We start from the raw sequence: 25876 nt of genomic DNA on the forward strand, positions 1-25876 counted from the left end.
TATACTATTCATCCATATTTCAGAAATCACTAGATACTATCTCTATAAGGGTATATGTAGCCGTCAAGCCAAAATAAACAAAAGCTAAGGGTTTTTTTGTTTTCCACTAGAGGGTGGCATCTCAAAAGAAGGGTTATATTAATATGTACATTAATTTTTTAAAATAAAATTCTACTTTTGAAAATTCTATTTTCAAATCCTTATGTGCTTGAGTTTCTCTCTTTCTGTCTAAACACTTTTATAGAAAAACAGTTAATCAATATTTTGGAGTATTTTTTTTTCTTTTTGAGAAGAATATGTTTTCAAACTCAGCTATAATTCTGTAAATTTTTAGTGTGCTATTTATTTAGGAAAAGTAACATAAAAGAAACACAGATAATTCAGAGAGATAAAGAGAGAGAGAGGCAAGAGAGAGAAAGACTATGAAAAAAGCCTGTCTTCTTTTTTTCCTAGTGTATGTTTACTTATAACTTTCATTGATGTCTGTTTTGTGTCTCCATATTTATATTCAGGAGTGTGTAAATATGCATTTTCTATCTATCAATGCATGTCGCAAAACATAAGGGAGAATAGGGGAGTTTCAAACACATTAGGCTAATAGACATACTGTAGATCAGTGGTCTCCAACCTTGGCAACTTTAAGACCCGTGGACTTCAACTCCCAGAGTTGAAGTCCACAGGTCTTAAAGTTGCCAAGGTTGGAGACCACTGCTGTAGATCTTTCTCTGTGAGTGTGGGGGGAGGGAGGGAGAGGGAGGTGGAGAACAGAAAGAGATTTTCTAACTAATGAGTTGATATAACAAGAGCAGGAATGTTCTTCCTTTTCAGTATCATGCCCTACATGTTAAAGGGAATGCAGTGCTTCGCAGAGAGGCATTCCTTCTGAGCAGTGAAACAATGCCTGGAAGCAGAAAGGAGAGCTGTGTGTATTTGTACCCTAAACGGTAATGTCATCTAACAGACAAGTTGTCTCAGCCAACCAGGCTAGAGCAGCAGCAAGTCCTACATCTTGGCACTCTATTGGCTCCTCTCTGGGGAGTGGATGATTATTAATGACCACTGAGAAGGCAGCACCATGTCAGTGTGACAACTGATCGGGTGAATGATGCACCACTAAGCACCATGGAAACGAAGAGAAAGAAGAAGAGAAGCTAGAAGCCTGCCCTGCCTGCCTGCCTGCCTCTCTCCACACACACCCCTTCTCCCTTCCACCTCCTTCCCTGGATGGTGGGCTTCTGAAAGCCAGCAGAGAGCTCTGGAAAAAAGTACGGGAAATCGGCAGGCTGCGCAGAGATTCTCTCCTCTTATAGGATATATAGAGACAGCACTAATATTCATTATCTGTACAGATGCCGACTCAGCTTCCTAGCTTTAACATCAATATGTGGCTACCTGAACTAAGGAATAAAATAAGCATGAGTATTCCAGAACTAAATTTACTTTTGTAGGGTAAGTATTTTATTTATCCTAAGTTCTGTTCTTGTGCTATTTGCTTGTGAGATGTTTCTTTTCTGTCTCTAGTTTTCAGCCTCAGCTCCAGATTTTACTCTTTTGGTGAAACATACAAAGGACCCCTGTCTGCTCCAAACAACTCACCATCAAATCCTCATTAATCTATTTTCTCCCCAAGACTTCTGAAAGCTGAAACATACATCAAATGGCTTGAATAATGGGATTCTCAGTACCCTCAAGGCAAAATGAAACAGCCTACTTTCTCTGTTTGGAAACCAATTACATGCAGCACAGGGCAGTTCTTTAACCCCCTTCCTCAGGCTGAATTACAGCTAATGCCACAGCATGTCATACTGCAACCTAGTAGCTATTCAGAAGGAAGACTGAATAAGATCATCACATTCCAACTGAATGTCTCCCAGATTAGACTTTTAAGAATTGTTGTAATGACTGCCCCCTCCCACACACACACAGACACCTGGTAGTCAGAAAGGCAATGCCCCTATTAGTAATGCGCTGGAACTGGCATATGTAAGGTTAAAAAAAGACAGTCTTCATCTCCTCTGGTAACTGAAAGGATTATATCATAAGCCATTAAAGAAAATTTCTGATAGGAAAACCTGGGGTCAGGAGACTGTATATTCATTCTTTGATGTTGATGTTATTGCTTGTTATGGAAAATCTGAGATATTTGCTTGAAAATAGGAGTGAGGAAGGGGTCTTGATTTGCACCAGCTCTGTTTGGTTCTAACCAGTAGCATAATTTAGAATCAATAAGGCTGTGTGCTTAAATTAGAAGGAACCAAATGGATAAAACAGGCAAGCTTGACAGGCTAGCTTTGATGTGTGTATAAGAAGTAGTGCTGGCACAGATACGGGAAGAGGAAGCCAAAGCAAACCAAACCTTGTTAACATATTTAATATAAAAATATCATAGTGGATCAGAATAAAAAAGGTCTCTTGTTCCTATTCCAGTATGAATAAAAAGTGGCAACGTGCCTTCCAAAATAGTTCTGTGTAGTATTTTTTGTAAGCTGAAGAATCACACATATCATCAAATGCCTGTTTTTGCTCCATTCCTGCCCACAAAAAAATCCTAGAGGAAGCTTGCTCCCTCCCCAGCAGCTCTTTCTCTGAAAGTTAATATTGGCTCTGCAGTATTCAGTGCAAACAGGTAGGGGGCAAGGGAGAAAGCAACAACTCTTCCTGAAACTGGTCACTTTCCCATTAAGAAGACAGGAGAAAGTGGGGGGGGGGGCTCAAAGCCAAGGATTGGCCAAGAAATCTGCTGCCCTTTCTAAAAGATGGGAAGAAAGCAACGCTAATAAAAGCCTACTTTTTTGTACTCAGATAATAAATGAGTTTAAGGCAATTATTCCTTTTTAGATTACAGTAAAGAAGCAAGGTGGAAAAGCTATTGTTATTGGCAATCGTGTCATTCTCCATAGCTGCCTCTTTCCTTTTTCTCTTTGCAAATATGATTTGCTATGCAACAACAAAAACAATTGCTTTAAACTTACCTTCTTAGGCACCTTTCGGCTGTTTTAAAGGGAGCTGCATCTTTATGTTTTCAGCTATGCAAATGTGTTTCATTGCAGTCATGAAATAAATCATACTGCATTGTGGGTGATATAGTAAATGCATTGCTTGCATGAACACAGGGTCAGAATGATTTGTATGGATGTAACAGTACAAATGTTGATAATTGAGACCTGTGACTAAATAGTAGGTAATCAATAGTGTAATCCAAACTAGTTTAGCTAACAATAAGTCTATGGTATATGATTCTAACCATTTAAAGTATCACTTTTGAGCTTTTCAAAATATAGTTCCCCCCCTTTTTAATTATCTCCATAGTGATAGTAACACCTATGCATGTTCTAAAACTCCCAGTCTTTAGAGGAATATTCTTGTTAAATTTGCTAATATATTCTTTTAAAAAAATTACTCTTTATTCGCCACCCTAACCTCACTGTTGTATTTTGCAATCACATTATATAATCAGATGCATGCACTAGTTAGGACTTTTTTTTTTAAAGAAAAATGTAACTATTTCAAAATACAATGGAAATGTGCTAATAATCATACTCAGTTGAAAAGAAATTGGAGGGTTAAGCTAATTGCTAGAAAACCAAATTGAGTTTTTCTTTGAGCTTCCCATTGAAACCAGATATCCTAGCTCAGGAGTGTCAAACTCACATTGTCACAGCAGCGTCACATAAATATAGGCACTTTTCCCCCCTTCACTAAACTGTGTGTGGGTGTGGCCAACGTGAGACACATCTGGCCTGTGGGCTGGGAGTTTTGACAGTCCTGACCTAGCTATTGTAATCACAGAAAATACTGGGAAGGGAAGGAAGGGAAGAAGTCCCATTTTTTATTCCATCCATCAAATATTTATTTATTTACTTATTCGTTTAATTTTCATATCAATAGAAATGCAACTTAATCATTGTACACAATAACTGAGGACAATTACAGAGTTAGCATATTACCTCCAGCAATCTCGGTCCTTATTTTGCCGACTTCAGAACAATGGAAGGCTGAGTCAACCTTGAGCCAATGAGATTTTAACTGCTGGCAGCTGGCAGTCAGCAGAAGTAATTCTAATCAATGGGCCAGCATGGTTACTCCAATTTTTTGACAAGATACATATGAATTCATGCATAATTAAGTTCAGAACTTACTAAAATGAGGCAAGTTGACTATAAATACATTCTATTTAAAAAGCAGGAATGAACTTAAAGGGCAATTTCTGGCACCTTAAGAAACATATCCCCAGTTTAATGGAATATTCTGTGATTGAAGAGCAGACACAGAAATCTACAAATGTAGAAAAACATGACAATAAAAATTGGTATAAGGAAGACTAATGATACTTTCTTAACATACATAAATGGAAAGGTAAAGTTAAGGATGGAGATTTAAAACCAATTTATTCAATATCACAATTTTGTAAAATACATGGTGGTAAATATAAAAGGTTTTGAATTAAATCAAAAGAAAAATTACAATAAACTGCTTGAGTTTTGTAATTGTGGATTAAAATTTTATTGCAATCTGGAAGGACAAATAAGGGGTTTCATCATTAAAATATCTTTAGACATAATGTAACCAATAAAAGATCAATGCTGCTTTTTCTTAGGTTTACCGAATAAGAAAATCCAAACATACTACTACTGCTTACAGTTAACATATTTGTAAGGAGGACAACATATCTGCTTCTTCCAGTTTCAATCGGATTGATTTAAATACTGATTACAATAAATAAATTTCAATCTGATTCAATCTATTCAAGATTCAAGATTTAATAAATTTGTATGCCGCCCAATCCTGAAGGACTCCGGGCGGCTTACATAAAAACAGTTTTAAAAATACTAAAAAAATTTAAAATACAAAGACAGCAAGTTAAAAGAACACAACATGCACTCAAGCTTAGTGGAGCTGGAACTCAATCAAGGGTCAACAGCCCCAGGCCTGCCGGAATAGCCAGGTCTTAGTAGACTTTCGGAAGGCCGAGAGAGTGGGGAGGGTCCGGATCTCAGGGGGTAGATCGTTCCATAGGGCCGGGGGCAGCTACAGAGAAGGCTCTCCCCCGAGGAGCTGCCCGTCGACATTGTCTAGTCGACGGCACCTGGTGAAGGCCCATCCTGTGAGATCTTATCAGAGGTATGCAGCAGGAGGCAGTCTCGTAGATATCCAGGTCCTAGGCCATGTAGGGCTTTAAAGGTGATAACCAGCACCTTGAAGCCCGTTCGGAGACCAATAGGGAGCCAGTGCAGCTCGCGGAGGATAGGTGTAACATGGGTGTATCTCGGTACATCCAGTATCGTTCGCGCGGCTGCATTCTGGACCAATTGTAGTCTCCGAACACTTTTCAGGGGCAGCCCCATGTAGATTCCAGAGTTGTATGCAATCATGTCAAACTTAGTCAGGATATATTAGAGTGAGCTTTGTTAATTTTGCAAAGCTTTATAAGTTTTCAGTTCTATCCAAGTTAGCTTAAAAATTCAACCTAAATAAGAGAAACAGTTCCACTTCAACTACATCTAAATGACCACCTTGCTGAAGCCACAGTTGTCTATTTGTTATTTCTATATTTTTCATATATGTCTATTGTAATTATTGTCTTGTTTTGGTAAAGTAACATAAATGTAAAATAGTAATAAAGTGATACAATACAATAAAAAACTACAGGTAATCATTAACTTACAGCCACAATTGGAACTAGTTTTACAGTCACAAGTCATTAAGGTCATGAGTCAGGCATCAACATAACTGGACTTGATTTTACAATTTTGACGCAGTCATTAAGCAAATCCATAGCCATTAAGCAAATACCATAATTGTAAATGTGAAGCCTTTCCTACAAAAGGGTGTGGGGTTTTTTTGCCAGAAACCTGCAAACAAAACCACAAATTGCAGTCACAAGATGAGCTGGTTGCCAAGTGTTCAAAATAGCCACATGACCACAGGAGATGTGTGTGGCATGATATTTTAGGACAATCTGAAATACTTTATCAATCCTAAAACACCCATTCGGAACCCATTGTAATTTCAAATAATTGCTAAACAACTGGCTGGAGGTCAAAACTATCTGTAAGCAGAAAAGTCTTTGAACCTGTAAAAAATTTACATGTAGCAGAGACTGAAATAATAACAGGATTTAAAATTAAAAAGAGACTATTACAAATACTAAAATAGTTTAAATAAACAAAAAGATCTGTGCCCTAAACTCAAAATATTTTATTTAAGTGAAATTGGTGTTTTTGGAAAAGCAGCAAGGTAAAAAGAAAGAGAATTAAAATATCTCATATATAACACACTTCTGTAAACATTTCTTTACCACTAAATCAATTTAATAATATGGTGGTAAAGTGGAATCTTGGCTAGTAACTCTGATTTTACTTAGGAGTTGGAAGGAAGGAAAGAAGGAAGATTAGAAAAAATAAAACTAGATATATTGGGGACAGCGATTACAGCACAATTATTTCCTTGCTATGCTTTTGGGGGGGATGCGGGGGGGGATTTCCTCTACAGGTTGTCCTCAATTTATGACAATTGGGATTGCAATTTATGTTGCTAAGCAATGAAATCATAAAGTGCAACATCATATGACTGCATCACTTAGTGCACTCCTGGAATTCCACATTGCCACCATTAAGCAAAATTCTTGTTAGTCAAGGACCCACCCTAAGTCAAGCTATTGTGGGTTGATTCCTCTCAGTCCCGAGATTAAGTTCTTCCAAGATAAAGGATTGTCTCTTCTTCAACTCTGCCTAACTGCCTATTCCCCTGCCCCACCTCTCTCCTTCTGGCTGCCAAACATTCTATCTTCAGGGTGGCAAGCAGCCCCACAACTATGGGGCTATGGGGCTGCTTGCCATATTGCAGCTCAGGGACTTTGTGTACAATATAATGCTGGGGCTGCAAGAAAGCCTAGAATTGCACCATACCCCCAATAGAGGACAAACCTCCCATACCCTGAAACGGCCTGGCAGTATGGAACAAGGTGGGTATGTCCTGGGAAGCACAAGGGCAAGGTAAAAAGCCACAATGTCCCAGGATCCATCTTCCCAGCACCACCACCCCAAGATCCTTACCATCCTGTGCTTCAACATCCAGGCTGTCCTTTGCTGTCTTCTTGCTCCTTTTGCAGATGAGCCATGCCCACCTTGAGCCTTTGTGAGGCCACTGCTGGCCATGTGGGGCTGTCTTGATCTCTTAGGGAAAATGCCAGCACAACCTTGGAAAGAAAGCCATGTGCATTCAACAACTGTCTTGCAAAAGGCAAAGCAGGATGTGCTTGGTCAGCCGCAGGAGTAAAAAGACAGTGATGGTCAGCCAGGGAGGAAGGAGTCACAGAATGTAGAGGGCCAAAGGGGCATAGGGGGAGAGAAAAAGGTGGATAAGTAGAGTTGAAATCCCTTTGAGGTAGTAAGTGTAGGTAGATTGCCAAGTGCCTGAAATTTGATCACGTGACTATAGAGGGTGCTACAATGGCCATAACTTTGGGGACAAGTCATAGGTTCCTTCATTCAGTTCTATTGTAATGTCAAACAATCACTAAATGAATGGCCATAAGTTGAGGACCACTTGCAAAAAAAAATACTTATCTCAACAATATAGTTCTTAGAGATATTCAAGGTATCTCAGAAAGAGATAGGCCATTATCATTAATGTGTTTATCTGAATATTTATAGTCTTTAACAGTTCATTTTCTCATTGTAAAAAATTGGAACTCAAGGGTTGTGTAGGTGTGTTTGTATTCTTATCGGCTGGATCACAATTCAAACACATGGTCCAAAACATTTAACATTCCTAAGTAATATGTCAGGGTTCCAAATAGCATCCAAAATTAAATCAGAGTCCAAGGCAAAGTATTTCTCAAAGTTCCAATTTATTAAGAGAGCCATGCTGGCACATCTGTAAAAACCCGAATCTGAAGCTTCCTGATTTCCCCCACCCAGTTGAAAGTTCAAGATCTTGCCCCCACACCCACAAGTCCATCACATGGTCCAATCTTCCACTGCCATGCTGCCAGTTCCACACATCCATTTCTGGTCAGGTGCAGAGGTACCAAGACAAAGGATGACCTTGGCAATCTAAAAGGAATTTTATTTTGGTTACATCACATCCTACTACTTACTATCCCCCTCCCATTTCCCCACTATAGAAACAACATAGTAGACGGAAGTGTGGCAAGGCCAAAGATCCAAAAGGAACCTGGCTGCACACCTGATAGGCGACCTCTCCTCAGAAGAAAAACGTTTCCTGAAAAGAGAATAAAGTAGGGGTTAACATAACAGAATTAACCACCTCTCCCCACCCCAGGGGGACCCTTTGGCTTATAGGGAAACTTATCATGGAATTGTTTTACTAACTTATCCGCTTTTAGGTTCCAGCTTTTCAACCAAGTAGCTTCGGATAAAAGGTACCCCTTCCAATGGACTAAATACTGTAAGTGACCCCTATACAGTCTTGAGTCTAAGATTTTTTTCACTTCATAATGTGTTTCCCCTTCTATCACTATAGGAGGGGGGAGGCTGGGTGGACGGTCTTATGCTGGACCCAATTACTGGCTTCAATAAGCTACAATGAAATACTGGGCAAAATTTCCCTAGAATTCTGGGTAGACCGAGTTGAACTGTAACTGGGTTAATTATCTTCACTATTGGGAATGGACCTTGAAATTTTGGGGCAAATTTCTTACTAGGCATTCTTAATCTTATGTATTTGGTAGATACGAAAACTTTGTCCCCACACGAAAGGGGTCTTGGAGCTTGCTTCTTGTAAGCTTCTGCGGCATCTGCTAGAGCTTTTTTCATATTTTCCCATCCTTTCTTTAGCATGTCCATCCATTCATTCAGACACATGGAGGAGGGAGGTTCTCTAGGCAGCTCAGGCATGGGAAAAAATTCCATACCACTGGTAATTTGGAAAGGAGTTAATCCAGTGCAGCTGTGGACTATTGTTGTACGCCAGTTCAGTGAAGGGTAGCAAGCCTGACCAGTTGTCTTGCTGATAGTCCACATAACACTGGATGTATTGTTCCACCATGGCATTGGCCCTCTCCGTTGCGCCATTTGTGCTGGGATGAAACACTGAGCTCAGTTCTTGCGTGGACGCATTGGCTCTCAGGAACTCTCTCCAGAACTTGGCGGTGAACAGGACTCTGCTGTCTGAAATGACCCTGCTGGGCACTCCGTGCAGGTGATAAATGTGTTTCACAAACATTTTCATTAATTTCTTTGCAGACTGCAATCCTGAGCAAGCGATGAAATGCGCCTGCTTGGAAAACAAATAAATAACTGTCCAGCTTACTCTATTTCTGCTGCTGTCTGGGAGCTCGATGATGAATTCCATTGTGATCTCTTCCCATGTTCGGCTAGGGCTGGTCACCTGTTGTAGTAGTCCAGGGGGTTTCCCTCGCCATATTTTCATCGTTGCACAAGTAGCACAGCTTTTTACGTAATCTTCCACTTCCGATTTCATCTTTGGCCACCAAAATTGGTGCCTGGTGAGATGGAGCATTTTTAGGAATCCAAAGTGGTCTCCTAGTTTTGCATCATGGCTTCACTGTAGAAATTCCGGCCTCAACCCCGCGGGGACGTAAATTTTGGATCCATTCCAGGCTAAGCCATCTTTCATCATTTGGATGTCCTTGTTATTGTTGACCCACAGGTCTGCTGGGAGCGCTGATTTCATTGCTGTCATCAGCTTATCCTAGCTTCGGGTGGTGACATGGGCCGCCTTTTGGTGAGAGGAAGAAAGGATGGGGTGAACCACTTCTTCCTTCTTACTGTTGTACTGCGGTTTTCTTGACAAGGCATCCGCCAACAAGTTCTTCCCTGCAGGGAGGTGTTTTAGTTTGAATTGGAACCTTTGGAAGTATTGTACCCAGCGAACTTGCTTTGGGGACAGTCTTTGATGGGGTTTGGGAGCTTTGAGGTTTTTATGGTGAGTCCAGACCTCAAACAGCACATTTTCCCCTCTTCCAGGAAATGTGTCCAAGTGAGCAGGGGCCACCTGATCACATACGCTTCTTTCTCCCATATGGCCCATCTCCTTTCAAGAGAATTTTTTGGAGACGTAAGCACACAGCAAGAGGTGCCCTTCTTTATTCTTTTGCAGTAGCAAAAGAAGCGCTACATCAATGGCATCCGTCTGGATTATGAATTGTCGCTCTGGGTCGGGATGTTGCAGTATGGGCTCTTCGGCAAAGAGCCGTTTTAATTTCTCAAAGGTTTTATGACAGTCCATAGTCCACTTTAGGGGTTGGTTTGCTTTTGGCTTTGTCAGGGAAGGTCCCATTTTTAAAAGTTCAGTCAATGGGAGGGCAATCTCCACAAAAGCTGGAATGAACTGCCTGTAGAAATTTGCAAATCCAAGAAAGCTCTGTATTTGTCTGCGAGTACTTGGAGGTTTCCAGTCTAACACACCTTTCACTTTTCCTGGATCCATTTTTATTCCGTCGTTGGAGATGCGATAACCAAGGTAATCTAGTGAGGTTTTGTGGAACTCACACTTTGACAACTTTGCATATAGCTTGGCGGCTAGAAGTTTTTCCAGGACTTGCCGTACCAACTTCACGTTTTCTTCCAGAGAAGATCAAGATGTCATCAAGAGAAACGAGCACTCCGTGGTACAGGTGCTCATGTAGCACCTCATTTATGTACTGCATGAAGACTGAAGGTGCTCCTTGTAGCCCAAATGGCATGACTTTGAATTGAAAGCTGCCAAGGAGGCAGTTAAAAGCGGTCTTCCAGTCATCTCCCTTTCTGATTCATATGCGGTAATACGCCTCCCTCAAGTCCAGCTTGGTGAATACCTTGCCTTTAGCCAAGTGGTTCAATGTATCTTTCATGAAGGGGAGGAGATAGGTCTTCTTCATGCATACAGCTTTCAAAACTGCAGATCAATACAAAGACAAACCTGTCATCTTTCTTTTCCCTGAAAAACACTGGGGCTACTACTTTCGACTTTGCTGGTTCAATAAAGCCCCACTTCAAATTGATGTCGATGTACTTCCTCAATTCAACCATCGCCTTGGGAGTCATGGAGTACATTTTCAGCTTTGGTAGGGTAGCCCAGGTCTGAATTCTACTGCACAATCTGTGGGCCGGTGAGGGGGAAAATAGTTGAAATCTTTCTCACTGAACACCCCCGCCAAGTCCCAGTAGTCTTTTAGTACTTGTTGGATCCCTGGGGTTTTTGTGTCTACTGCTGGTACTGCAGGTTCTGGGTGGTCTGGGCTCTTGGGTTCAATCGTTCCTGGGTGACCCTTTGGCGTCACCAGTGGTAGCAGCCCAAATCCGATAATCAATTTCCTAATGCCGTCTTCCCACTTTATTGTAGGCGTCCACTTGTCCAGCCATGCAAGCCCCAAGATAATTAATTCTGGCATCTTTGGAGCCACAATGAATCTGAGGAACTCACAGTGGTGGTCTAATTGTAACTTTACCATTCAGTCATTAGCGTGGCTGGGGTCCCCCCAATTAGCGTTCCATCTGCCTGCTCAAACTGAATGGGATGGGTTAGAGGTCTTGTGTGTATGCTTAGTTGCTCTACAATCAACATGTTGATTAAGCATCAGGTGTAGCCGGTGTCCATGACTTCTTCAACTTTCCCTTCTACCCGTTTCAGGTACTTGGAGCTTGGTTTTGATGGCAAAGGGATGGACGGGTGCGCTCATTATCGGGTTGTCTACATTATTCTCCTCCTCCGAGGTGGAAGGGGTTTCCCCATCGGTTGGACTTTTCATCACCTTAGGTTGGGGATCAGCTTTCTGAGGTTGTTGGCCCAGATGACTCTTTTTCAGTGGCTTCTGGGGTCTTCTTATTTACCATGGTGGTGGTTGGTGCATGCATTTGTGAGATTGGGGCTGGAACCAGGCACTCTGATGCTCTGTGGCCAAGTTGACAGCAATGGTATCTCTCCCCCTCCCCCCCAGGGAAAGGAACTCAGTTGCATCACTTAACTTAGGAGCCACCTCATCGTGGTGCTCCACTATCCACCCTGCAGCTTCCCCTGTCGGAAGGTGGGGCAAGAGCCTGTTGGGGCATTGCAGATGGGACTGGAGTCACTGGGGGGGGGTCAATCCCTGGGTTTGCCCATCCAGTTATCTGAAATGGTGCCATCTGCTGAGGGAAGGCAGGCACCCATTGGTATCTCTCCCATCCATGACCTGGGAAGAAAGCCCAGCCTGGTAGTGTTTGATTCACAGGCTGCAGCCCAAATATCGGTGGCTGGCTATGGGGAGATGTGTCCCAAGCCCCTTTCTGCTGGCTGGATTGATTTCCCCATGTTGGTGAGGGACCTGCATCGCGGGGGGAGGGACGCTGGTATTGGCTTCGCTCCAGCTGCAGGGTAATGGGTCAATTCGCTTGTTACTGTGTGGTTTCCTGGTTCATTTTTCATTGTTATTTGCTGAACATATATCTATATCATACATCAAATCCTTTATCTCCCTGTGGTTCTTTGTTATAGTTTCATGGATACTTTGAAACATCATTGACATTTCTTTTTGATATATGCTTACTATTTCCTGTTGAGACATTTTATCTTATTTTGATAAGTCAAAAAATTAGTCACAAATCTATCAACATCCCACACTCTTAGCTGTCTATAACATCAAAAGGCCAACCTTAAAACTGCTCACTCAGTCCCAGAGTCATTCCTCGAGGTATGCAATATTTGTATAGTCCTCCACCAGGTTCAGTTTACTCCTTCCAGATTTTCCCTTCTCTTCATCGGCCACCTAGCCAGTTCTTTGATTCCAATAATAGTTCCAAATATTTGTGAACCATTCTGCTTAACAATCTTCAAAATTCTCAGAAATTTTTCCTCCTTAGTTGTGAAACAAATAGATATCACACCATAAGCCTTGGATAAAGCAGAAGAGTTGCCACTCGCCACAATCTGCAAGGCATCTCTCCTTTCTTCATCACCCCTAGGAGGTGACTTTAGCACTTTAAGGGCGCTCCCACGAGGAGAGTTCAGGCTAGGTTTGTGGAGCCCCACTCCCTATGACTGTTACAGCAATGCCAAACCGGAAGTCTACCTAAAATGTTCTGTATGACATCAGGCCTGCATATGTGTGGGACCACTTCTTTCCAATAATTTATGTCTGGCCCTTACCTTCCAGCAGAGTGGGCGTGCATCAGATGCCCTCTATTAAATGCTATCATCTTGTGGTACTAGGAAAACCCACCATAAATTTATCAATTTATTAATTTTTATCCCACCTTTATTACTTCATAGGTAACTTGCCTTCTGTGTCACAGTCTCCAGAGATAAGGATGACACCTTCTCATGGTTCAAGAAAGCTCTGAAAACCTGGTGTTGGAACCCCTTCTAGTTAGGTGGCTGATAAATTCAAACAAACAAATAAATAATTTCCATCTTTTTCTCTCTCAAATACATACACATATTTTAAAAATTAAAAAAGTTATGAATTAGTTATATATGATATTAATTTATTTATTATCTGAAATATCAGAAAGATGCTATTGTAAAAATAAAGGGATATAGAACTAACATAATATTTTTTTTGCTTTAACGCAAAAGAATGCTCCTAATCTTTTTTCCTTACTAAATAAAGCTAAAAATTATTTTTATTGTTTATACTATTTTAAACCACACTTTACAATTAGTGCTTCAAATGAATATTTCCAAAAGAAAGCCCTACTTAAAGATTTACAAGATACAAGTATGTTAAGAAGTATTATTAAAAAAGGTAAAAGATAAAAGTATGTGCACTAATAACAATTCTATTTCAGAGGAAAAATAATTTTAATTGGTAAGTTATTGAAATAATAATCTTGATTATGAGTTTTTATAAAGGCAGTTCTTTCTGATTAAATGTCATAGGCATAGACGTTATTTTAAAAACAGTGAGGCATAATTTGATAGCTATAATGAAAACTCCTAAAGATTTGACTCTGAAATACTGTTCTGTTCATATCAAAGAGTTTTCATGACATAATGTTTCAGCTTTTTTTATTTCTATGTTTTGCAGGAATTGCACACATAAATGTACATGCCAGGAATACTGTATGAATCAGATAACTGAAATATTCATTTTATGTGGATTGCAGATAAATTATACAATGCGTGGATTCTACCAAGCCTTATCCTCAAATTATCAACATGAATATTTATATAATAAAAGTACACCCACTACCTTTTTAAAAAAGAAGTTACTCTCTCAGGACAGAACTCATGCTCTCTGCAGGCACCATAGAAACATGCACAACAAACATCAATTTTATATTGATATATAGTGATCTGTTGTGGCCCAGCAGGAACCGTTGGAGCTGCCGACAGACTCCCATAGCCACCAGGAGGCACCTGAGGCATGGAGCAGCGGTGAAGATTGAAGGGAATTTGTCCCTGATGCCAGGCAGAGGAGGGCGGAGAAGTGAAGGCAGCAATTACGGAGACAGACTCATAGGAGATAATCAGGCCCAGGTAGTTGTGATTTGACTCCTCCCAAGAGAGTATATAAGAAGAGACTTTGAGAGGAGACCTTTTGCAGGACACAACCATTATACTAAGCTGGAGAAGCTCTTGTGTGTATCTCTTTTCTGTGGGAGTCTGGGTTGCTGCCAATGTCTTGTCTGTGAGTAATTACTGTGAATAAAGTGTAGCTAAGAGTAAGCTTGTGTCGGCGTTACTCACCGGACGAAGGGGGGTCAGAACAGATTGTGTCCTGTCCCAAACAAACAAAGCTTCATTAAGCCACAATTACATGCTGAGAACATTCAGTTGGCACAGCAAGTGGCTCTGCTGGCTGGTCAGATAGCTCAGCTGCAGGGGCCTGCTATTCCACCCTAGCCTCGGAGGAAATGTCCGGTGGCTGTGCCGGACAAATTTGACGGCAGCCAAGACATGTTTCCAGCTTTCTTAGGACAATGCCAGCTGTTTATCAGCTTGAGAGCGGAGGACTTTCCCACCAACTGGGCTAAGGTGGGATTTATTATCAGCTTGCTCTCAGGTACAGCAGCTCGTTGGGCTACTCCTTTGTTATCCCAGGCTAGCCCTCTGCTGGACGATTTCAGGGGATTTTGTGAACACCTCAGACTGATGTACGAGGACCCCATTAAGGAGGAAACAGCCACCAGACTGCTCAAGAAGCTGCAGGAGGGCCATGGCTCCTTGCAGGATTATGTCAGCGAATTCTGGCTTCTTAGTCAAGATTCGGCCTGGAATGAGGCAGCCCTCATGGACATCTTTCAGGACGGGCTGTCAGATGACCTTCAGGATGAGCTGGTGTGGGTGGACAGGCCACTGACATAAAATGCATTGATCCACCTGTGCCCCCAGGTAGACACTCGGTTGCAGAGGCGCGAGCCTCGCCGTACGTCCCAGGAGACCAGTGGGGTGCCGATCCCGCAGGAGACCCTAACACCACGGGAGGAGCCCATAGATTTGGGCGCTGCCAAACCCCGCTTGTCGCAAACCTCAGGAGATAGTCGCTGCTCTGTGCTCTGTTGCCCTCATGAGAAGGCCCGGGTGCTTCCTCGCTGGTAGAATCAAGATGATGTGATTCTAGATGATGCATTGCTTACGAGCCTCCATAGATCAGCTGTGGCCTTGGCGTGCTCAAGACAATGTCGATGGCTTCAAAATGGCAGTGGCACAAAAAAAAACGCTCTCTAGAGCGTAAAGCCACTGACCCAACTTGCCTGCTGTGATGTGAGCGAAGGCGCTCCGATCGGAGGAGAGCAATCAGAGGATCACAGTGAGCTGTGAGGGGGCTAGGAGACCTCCAAAATACTTGCTGTTCAAAGCTTTCTCCAAAAGGCTGTTTGAAGACTCCAAGCTTGTAATTCCATGTTTCTGCTCAGTTGATTGAGATGAGACAGATTGTAGTCACGTCTGTAGGGCTCAGTCTGAGTTAAGAAACTGAAAGCAGTCGAGCCAAGGAAGAATGGCCAAAGCTCTTCAAACTCAGTCACTGGGCAGATAGACAGAAGTTGATCCCTTGCTTGGATTCTCCAAGCAGCGCACAGAAGTATAGGTGTTTCCTGAGCTCTCTGGTAGCTCTACTATGCAGTCTATAGCCAAATGTAAATGGGCTGATTATAAATCACAGGGACACATTTATAAATTAATCATCAATTTGTAAATGGATATATTGATATCTAGTCTCTGCCCAAGAATTAAGGACCTATGCAACAGGTCTAATTCAATATGAGAATCAAGGCATTTACTAACAATATGAATAACAGTAAGTAAGTAAAAGGGAAAGATAGTAGCAAATGCAGATCTGGTCCAAGAATCAAATAAAAGTAGAATATAAAGAAACATGAAGATAAAATTTATCATATATGTATTTTTCGGAGTATAAAACGGACCTTTTCCCCCTTAAAAAAGAGGGCTGAAAATCTGGGTGCATCTTATACACTGAATACAGCATTTTTGCCTCCAGAAATCCTGCCCCCTTCACCAAAATGGCCGTGTATAGCCTTTAGGAGGTTTCAGAGCGCTCCTGGGGGCTGGGGAGGGCAGAAATGAGCAAAAACCGGGCCTTTCTTGTTCAATTTTGCCCTTCCCAGCCCCCAGGAGCATTATAAGCTACCTAAAGCTATGCATGCCCTTTTTTTGACAAAAAACAGGCCCGTTTCCATGAAAAATGAGCCATTTTTTGCTCATTTTTGCCCCCTCCCCCGGAGAACTCTACAAGCCTCCTAAAGGCTATTTATGCCTTTTTGGGGGGGAAAACGGGGACGTTTTTGCAAAAAACGGGCTGTTTTGGGGAGGTCTGCAGAGCACAAAACCTTTTTTTTTAATTTGCCTCTTCAAAATCTTAGTGCATCTGATACTCCAGTGCGTCTTATTCTCCGAAAAATATGGTAAGTTGGGTCAGCACTGACTCTTCTACTGGGAAGACCATAGATTCTAAAATTTATTTTTCCCTTCTTTTCAAACACAACTGAAGGTGAAGAACCCTCCTTTAGTGATGTCAGATTCAGCAAAACCCCAGCTGCAGGTTTTTTCCATGTAAACAGCCTGGCAATCCTTTGATTCTTTATAGGTTGTCAATGTGCAGTTCCTGAAAGTTATGTGATTTTTGAGTTATGGACATTGAAGATCCAAATTTCTATAGTAGAATGGGTGATGGCAAAATCCATACTTGAGTTTCTCTAGTTTTGGCACTTTAGTATCTCAATGATAAATCCTGTTTCTTCAGATGAAGAAAATGTGGATTATGATAGTAGGCTCCTAAATATACAGCTGTGTGAAAAAGTCCTGCACTCTTTCAGTTTTAAGCTGTATTTACATGTTTAATCAACTTTTCACTCATAGAAACCACACAAAATTAGTATTTGATGAAAATTTCTGTAGTCGGATTGAGATGCATAATTTTTATTAATATAACCAAAGTCTTTTAAACGTTTTGAGTGAGTTTATGTGCTAAAATAAACACAACTTGAATTTTCAAGAATGTTAGGATCGAAAGTAGCCAATCAGCAGCAAGCTTTGGCTGACCAATCAAAATGCACAGAAGCTAAATCAATGTTGTTATACTCTCTGACCATAAGTAGGCATGAAAAGCATCAAGAAATTTAATTTAGCTCTGGCTGTGGGCAAGGATGAAGGCCTTTGCTTTCACCAGTACTGAGCAGAGGCATCGCATCATTGTGCTTCATGAAGAGGGTTAGTCCTGTACAGAAATAGCCAAGAGAGTGAAATGCCATTGCACCACAGTGAGCAGAGTGGTTGAAAAATACCCAATAACTGGTTCAGTTGATGACAGGCTCTGCTCTGGAAGACCAAAAAAGTCAACAAATGGCAAGATCAGGCTCTGCAACACATTTCGATGGCTGACAGGAAGCTCACCTCACCTCAGATTACAAGAATTTGGGGTGAAACATGTGATGTAAAAGTGTGCATAACCACAGTCTGCAGACTGCTTGCCAGAGGGCTCAAAGGCTGCAGGACTTGAAGTATACCTTTGCTCACAGAAGCTCACTGCTCTCGTTGACGTGTGTGGGCCAAGAAGTATGCCAAGTGGACCAACGAACAGTGGGCCAAGGTCATCTTCAGTGATGAGAGCAATTTCTACTTGACTGGGAATCAGTGCAATAAGTATGTCAGAAGATTTCTAGCTGAAGAATTTAGGCCGTACTGCCTGAATCTATCTGTGAAGTATCCATTGCACGTGATGATCTGGGGCTGTATCGCTGCTTCTGGTATTGGTCGGAATACAAATCGTGCAGGGAATCATGAATTCAAGTAGTATGTTGAAGTCCTGGAAAAGACCATGCTTCCTTCAGCTCAGCAATTTGTAGGGAAGGACATTTTACTTCCAGGATGACAGTGCAAGGTGGTCAGTGATAGTCATCTTCCTTCTGTAAGTAGCTCTTTTATTGTTTTGTGTACTTATTTTAATCTTATTTAAGTAGTAAGTGCACAAAATAATAAATTTCCTTTTTTTAATAACTTCTTTTTGTAGATCATTCATTGGGGCAAATAATTCAGTGACATCAACTTGGCCACTCCTGCCTGGTCACATGACTGCCAAGCCACTCCCACCCAGTCACATGACTGCCAAGCCACTCCCACCCAGTCACATGACTGCCAAGCCACTCTCACTTGGTCACATGATTGCCAAGCCACTCCCACAAAACAGGCCACACCTATAGAAGAGGTTCTAAAAATTTTTGAAACCCACCACTGGTCTGACCAAAATCTCATCTCTGCCCAATATATATTATTTATTTGTTTGTTAAATTTATTGGCCACCCACCTCACAACTCTGGGTAATTTACAAAAAGAAAACAGAAAAAATAATAAAAATGTAAAAATAATGATAGTATAGAAATAAAACAATAAAAATAAACAATGGAAATACAAGAATGTCCAATTAGAAAGATAAGCAGGTACTTTTCGGAGTATAAGACACACCTGACTATAAGATGCACCTTAGTTTTTGGGGAGGAAAATAAGAAAAAAAATTCTGGCCACCAGGTATTTATTTTTATTCCCATAACAGCAGAAAACCAAGCAAACACAATAGTATAATAAAATGACACTTTTGCCACTTTTTTCTTTGCCCAGGCAGCAGGGAAAATTCTTAATAAGCTTCACTATATGTCTGGGCATTCAGCAAAAGCACTTCACACATGTAAAAATGTAACAAAGCTGAATCAACAAACCAGCCCAGCGCCTGCCTGAAGGAAACCATTGAGAAAATTCAGATAGCCGATAGGAAAAGCCTTGCCCTTAAAGGAATTATCCCCAAAAGAATAGAAATCACATAGTCACAGGATCTCTCTGCCTTGCCCTTGAAAGGATTATCTCCCCCAAATAAAAAAATGGACAAAAGAAGTACCTCTTAAGGCAGTCTTCAAATCTTTCTCCCAACTGGAACGAACCGAGAATTTTTTTTTCAACAGTATGCTGCAGTAAAAATATTCAAGTTTTTTTTCCCAGTCCTAATAAGGTGCTAACAAGTGAGGCTGATCTTTCCATGCTTTGCCTGAAACGATTGCTTAACTCGTTAGCACCTCATTAGGGCTGAAAAAAGATTCCAAAAAGCTATATTCAGAGCTTAAGACTCACCCAAATTTTCAGCCTCTTTTTTTGGGGGGGGGGAATGGTGTCTTATATTTAGAAAAGTATGGTATATTAGGTGAATGTAGGGTGATGTTCACGAACCTATGACTTTGTTGGGATTGCACATTGCAGAATTCCCCCAGCATAGCCACTGGGAATTAGCAGCCTCACTATATTGCAAATTACCATCCCTCAGATGGTAATGAACATCATCTCAAAATACATTTATCAATGTCTATGAATTGCTGACCTTGTTATACTGTTTTAAAACAATGCTTCTGTTGCCACATGTTAATGTTAGTACCAAAACTGAAAAAAACACAATGTGGGCTGTAGTGTGAGTGGTTTATATTGAATGCTATGGGTGTAGGGTAGTTTAAAGTATGCCTTCAGCAGTGAATAAATATATTTTTAATCATCTACTGTATGCAGCACTTCTAATTTGCACAGTGTTCTTATCAGGATGCACAGAATATATTAAGCTACTACTTACTAATGTGAAAATTTTTAAACATGAACATGCCGTCCCTTCCAAAACCTGTTTCTCTGTATGCACACATATACAAGAAGAATATCTAGAGCAGTCAAAAATATCTGGGGGAAAGGCAAGTGATTTAGCAATTTTATAATTCTCTTGTATACCAAAAGAGCAGTCAGGATGGATTTGCATAATTCTCCTAGTTTAAAAACTGTGAATTTATATCTCTTTAACTGAAAATAAGGCCCAATTTTGATTTTCATCTGGATTATAATCTGCACTGTTGTATCTCTGGGAAACGTTATTTAAAATTCAAGCCAGAATTTAATGTCAATTTGATGTAAATGCTTATGTTTTCCTACTTGGAACTCCTCTCAATGTTCCTAATTACCCTACCCCAGTTGCCACACAATTACTTCATTTATAATGTGTGTCCAGTTGTTTACAGTTTAGATAGTTATAAGAATATAAATTATTATTAATCTAACAACCTTTTAACATTATAAACAAAACACAACATACTATAATTTTAAATCAATAATAATACATAAACCTTCATTGCTGTATTCATTGATAGTATTAATTATTTTCTCTTTTATATTGTAGGTTATTTTCCCCAAAAAAACAAAAATGAAAAAAGACGTAATGAAATTGAAAATGATTCCAGTTATATAAACAAGCTATTTGCTTTGATATCTCCTTCTGGATATATTTCATTTAAAGAATCTATCCATGTGATGTAACATCGTTTTCCAAAAATGCCTTTTAAATTGAAAAATAATAATTATAAAGATGCAGAGCATTTCCAAAAAGCAAAGGAACGTTGAGTTTCTGCAGCATGCACTATTTGACAAATTCAAGTGATTGTCTTATCAAATAACCAACCCTTACTGTACATAAAAACTGTGCAATTGATTTTCTGAAATCCAGAACTAAAATGAAGGACATGTCAGTCAAAATTTACTTTTTACTTGGCCTAACTATCACTGCTCCAGTACAAGCTCTGGATAAGAAAACAGACTGCCCACAGTCATGTTCTTGTGAGATACGACCATGGTTTAATCCTAGGTCAATATACATGGAGGCATTAACAGTAGACTGCAATGATGTAGGCCTTTCTACTTTTCCACCTCAGTTGCCTGATAATACACAGGTACTACTTCTACAAGCAAATTCTATTAAAAAAATTGAATACCCTCAAGAATTTCCTGTAAACCTTACTGGTTTGGATTTATCCCAGAACAGTTTATCCACAGTGGCTACTATTGAACTTCAGAAGATAACTCAACTTCTTTCAGTATATTTGGAGGAAAACAAACTTATAGAATTGCCTGACAGATGTTTCTTTGGACTTAATAATCTCCAAGAGCTTTACATTAATCACAATTTACTTTCTACAATTGCATCAGGGGCTTTCACAGGCCTTGATAACCTTCTTAGGCTTCATCTCAATTCAAACAATCTGCAAATAATTAACAGCAAATGGTTTGAAGCAATTCCTAATCTGGAAGTTCTTATGATTGGAGAAAATCCAATAAGCAAAATTGAAGATATGAACTTTAAACCCCTTATAAATCTGAGGAGCCTGGTTTTAGCAGGCATAAATCTCAGAGAAATACCAGATAATGCCTTGGCTGGTCTTGACAATTTAGAAAGCATCTCTTTTTATGACAACAGATTAATTAAAGTGCCCCACAAAGCTATTCAAAAGGCTACAAATCTTAAATTTTTGGATCTAAATAAAAACCCCATTAACAGAATACAAAGGGGGGATTTTAGCAACATGATACACCTGAAAGAATTGGGAATTAATAACATGCCTGAACTGATATCTATAGATAACCTTGCTGTTGAAAATTTGCCAGATTTGAGGAAAATAGAAGCAACCAATAATCCAAGATTATCATATATACACCCTAATGCATTTTATCACCTTCCACAGCTGGAATCACTCATGCTCAATAGCAATGCACTGAGTGCACTGTATCACAGTACAATTGAATCTTTGCCCAATCTCAAGGAAATTAGCATACATAGCAATCCAATGCATTGTGATTGTGTCATTCGATGGATTAATATGAATAAAACAAGCGTCAGATTCATGGAGCCAGAGTCACTATTTTGCGTAGATCCTCCTGAATTCCAAGGCCAGAATGTCAGGATGGTTCATTTCAGGGAGATGATGGAAATTTGTCTTCCACTGATAGCCCCAAAAAGTTTTCCTGTAAATTTAAATTTAGAAACCGGTAGCTATGTTTCTTTACATTGTCGAGCTACTGCTGTTCCAGAACCTGAAGTATATTGGATTACTCCGTCAGGACATAAGCTTTTACCCAATACTGTTTCTCTTAAATATTATGTACATTCAGAAGGAACATTAGAGATCAGTGATATAACACAAAAAGAAAGTGGCCTATACACATGTATAGCAACTAATTTAGTTGGTGCAGATTTAAAATCCATTGTCATTAATGTGGATGGTCCTTTTCTCCAGGAGAATCATAAATCTTTCTCTATAATAGTAAAAGATGTACGCTACAATTCCATATTAGTATCCTGGAAAACAAATTCTAAAATTGTGAAATCTAACATTAGGTGGACTGCCTTTCCAAAAGATGAAAACTCCTTGACCTCTCAGAGAGTTCGAATTCCATCATATCAAAAGGTTTATAATTTTACTCATCTCACCTCATCAATGGAATATAAAATTTGTATAGACATCCCCACTATCCAGCTTCAGAATGCAAGACGGTGCATCAATGTTACAACAAAAAAATTGAATCCGGCAATGAGAAATTTTGAGAAGAGCAGCATCAACAGCACTACAATTCTTTTCTGCCTTGGTTTTTTTTTAGGATTCGTTTGTGTTGCTACCCTCCTCGGTTGCATCTGTCATGAAATGAACTGTGATGAAGAAGGACACAGATTTTTCAGGAATTATGTGAAGAAACAATCTTTTTCTTTCAGTGAACTTTTTCCTCCTTTAATCAGTTATTGGGATGCTCATAAAGAGAAAAGCACAGCCCTTGAAGTGCAGGCCACAGTTGTAGAGGTTCCAACAAACATGTCATGAAAGTGAAGGTTTTTGGACTTGTTGCTTTACGGTGGCAGCATCAAGACTCTTTTCTATTGTGCTCAGTTAAAAGATGAAAAAAGGATTCCTTTATGGAAACTTAGTGATTACAAATGGTGGTTACAAATACAAATATTTACTAGTGTAGTATTTTTTTTACAAAGGTAACACCTGTCTTTGGAAGTTCTATACCAATTAAACTGTTTTCTAAGACTTTATATGTGATTTCTTAAGAAATTCTAAGAGGTACTTAATACTCTCTAAACAAATAGATAAGTTTTTTTCTGTATTTGTTGTTTTTTAATTAGGTGTACAATAGTGGAACTGAATAAGGCCATCCTCCTGTGTTGTATGATACACAGCCATTAGTTTTGCAAAAACAAATAAAACTAGTATAGTGTAATAAAATGAACAAATTCCGTAGAGTAGACACAGTAAATATGTGAAACTTTTTTATGATGAAAAATAGAACTTGATTACAATCAAAATAGCTTCAGTATTTTTCTTTCTAAAGACATTGTTCTGGAATATATGTATCTCCAATACATAATTTAATTCCTAATAGAGATATGTTTCTGAAGAAATACACATGTGATTTTTGAAAGCTTGTTTTAGATTGTGCAGTTGAAATGCAATCCTAAATATTCCTACATAAGTTTGGAAAAGTTGTATTGTCTGGTCAGCTGGACAAGGCAAATCAATTTTCACAAGATAACAAAAATAATAATGTCCTTGGAATGAGATTTAATTTATAATGTAAAAGGCATGCAGTAATTTATGAACTACTCTTTTCATGTACTTAAAATTATAATCAACTGCACAGCTTCCTAATTACATAGATATTTACCCAAAAATGAAATCACGGCATTCAGTTAGATTTGTTCTCAGCTGAAATGTTTAGAGAGCAATTTCACAGCCTGGTTGGTTGCATCATAAAGTTCTAATATATCCAAAACATTGCTGGCAGTCTACCAATATGTGGAAGAGGGTGGAAATTCTGTGTCTTTTGTTAAAGACAATAAGAAGGAAATGAATTTTAGGTTAGATGATCATTTCTCCAGTTCAGAATCAAATGAAACTGAATAAAGTCAGCAGTGAGAAAGAAGAAAAAGAGGTAAAAATGAAAACACATAAAGCTATAAAATGGATCAAGGTAGAACTTTAGGATGCTTTAGGAACCTTACATTCTTCCATTCTAGCAGCACCACATCCTATTTAGTGTGCTTCTAATGCCAAAAAGCACCAGCCATGAATATGAGTGGGAAAGGGACAGATTTTAAATTTAAGATCATCTTAATTTTAAGAAACAGACTCCTTAAAAAAGCAACAGCATTTGTTCAGCTTTCTGCAGAATCCTGAAAAGGGTAAGTCTAAATGCTCTTGCTAAGTCTGCTTCCCTGTGAACCACAGAGAAATTCTGTGCTTCAAATTCTGAAACACTTCCCCTATTCATTTCATAAATATGATCAATTGTACTATGTACATATACAGAGATTTTAGACTGGTGCTTAATCTTTATTTGGGAACTAAAATAATTGATATCCCTAGTTAAAAATGCTAAGCTTGCCAGATGGAGAACTGATAATCCGGGTTCGAGATCTGAGCTCCATGCAACAGGGTGAGCATGCTGACCACATGACCACAGAAATTGTTTTCGGACAATGCTGGCTCCCTCAGCCAAGAAACAGAGATGAGCATCGTGCCCTAGAGTTGGACACAATTGACAGGGAAACCTTTATCTTATATATATAGCATGTAAATTTTTTAAAAACACCTGTTGCTAAGGAACATTCTCTCTAAATATATTGCACTAAATGATATAATAAGACAAAAGGAACAAACAGGCAACCTGTAAGATTATAAGATAAAAAAGAAAATTCTGATGACTAGCAAACATTCTGAAATGCTGGCACTGCATTTAAAGATAAATATTTTGCTGTCCAAATATATATACTTGATTAAAGTATTTGGAAACCATCTTCTAATACATTGCAGAGTTTAAGACAACTGAAACGACAAGAGGGTAACAGAATCAAGTGTACAAGAGTTAAAAAAAACAGATTCCCCCCCTTTAAAAAATAAGGTTAAAAGATTATACAGAAAATATGGAAATTAACGTTTCAATTTTCAAGACTAAATATTCCTCCAAATATAAAGTTGAGTTGTGTTTGTTTAAGGGAAAAAATCAATATCAGATTTAAGCATCAAATCACAACCATGAAGAGGTTAGCTGACTGTAATTCATACCAGCTACAATGGGAAAAGAGTGAAAAATTTTATATGGAACATTGGAACATTAAGATAAAAATGGGAGATATGCAGAGAGCAAGAAATAGGTCTCCAAGCATTCTGTCAAGGATTTAGAGCAAATATGCAGGAAGTCAATCACTTGTAAAATTGATTTTTAGTCCATTTTTTTATCAAAGATTGAAACAGACTATCTAGGAACTGACAGTCTATTTCCAAAAGCAGTGTTCACAGACAATTTGAAAATCAACAAAGATTGCGGAGAGAACTGTTGGGGATGCCAAGACCCAATAATCCCCCCTCGCCAGCTGGCCATCAAAATGCCTCCTGCCGACCAAATCCCCCCTTGGCTGGGCCTTCTACCCTGGCCGGGGGTGGGTGCAGTATCAGTGGATGCCAGCCCCAGTCCCACCAGTGGGACAAGCCCCACAGCCTGCACAGCCAACTTCCCTCCCCCATGGTTCAGAGTGATGTTTGATGGAACCCCGGAGAAGCTGGCCTATTTCCACACCTGGATTTGGAGACCAATATCAGACCGATCGAGACATAGTCTCGGTGAT

General features: G+C 39.7%; 2 protein-coding genes across 4 annotated transcripts in view; one reads left to right on the forward strand and one right to left on the reverse strand.

The window, feature by feature from the left end:
* Nucleotides 1-25876, reverse strand: part of IMMP2L (inner mitochondrial membrane peptidase subunit 2) — a 127541-nt gene that overhangs the window by 68540 nt on the left and 33125 nt on the right. The window lies entirely within an intron of this gene.
* LRRN3 (leucine rich repeat neuronal 3) lies at nt 855-23282 on the forward strand. Its single transcript, XM_087723609.1, has 2 exons — nt 855-1449; nt 20603-23282. Exon 2 carries the CDS (start codon nt 20934-20936, stop codon nt 23067-23069), a length of 2136 nt encoding a protein of 711 aa, XP_087579735.1. The 5' UTR covers nt 855-1449; nt 20603-20933; the 3' UTR covers nt 23070-23282.

Source organism: Thamnophis sirtalis, unplaced genomic scaffold (genome assembly GCF_051295495.1).
Source record: "Thamnophis sirtalis isolate CommonGarterSnake01/CBP01778 unplaced genomic scaffold, rThaSir2_p1.2 scaffold_9, whole genome shotgun sequence".
In the NCBI taxonomy this organism is placed as follows: domain Eukaryota; kingdom Metazoa; phylum Chordata; class Lepidosauria; order Squamata; family Natricidae; genus Thamnophis; species Thamnophis sirtalis.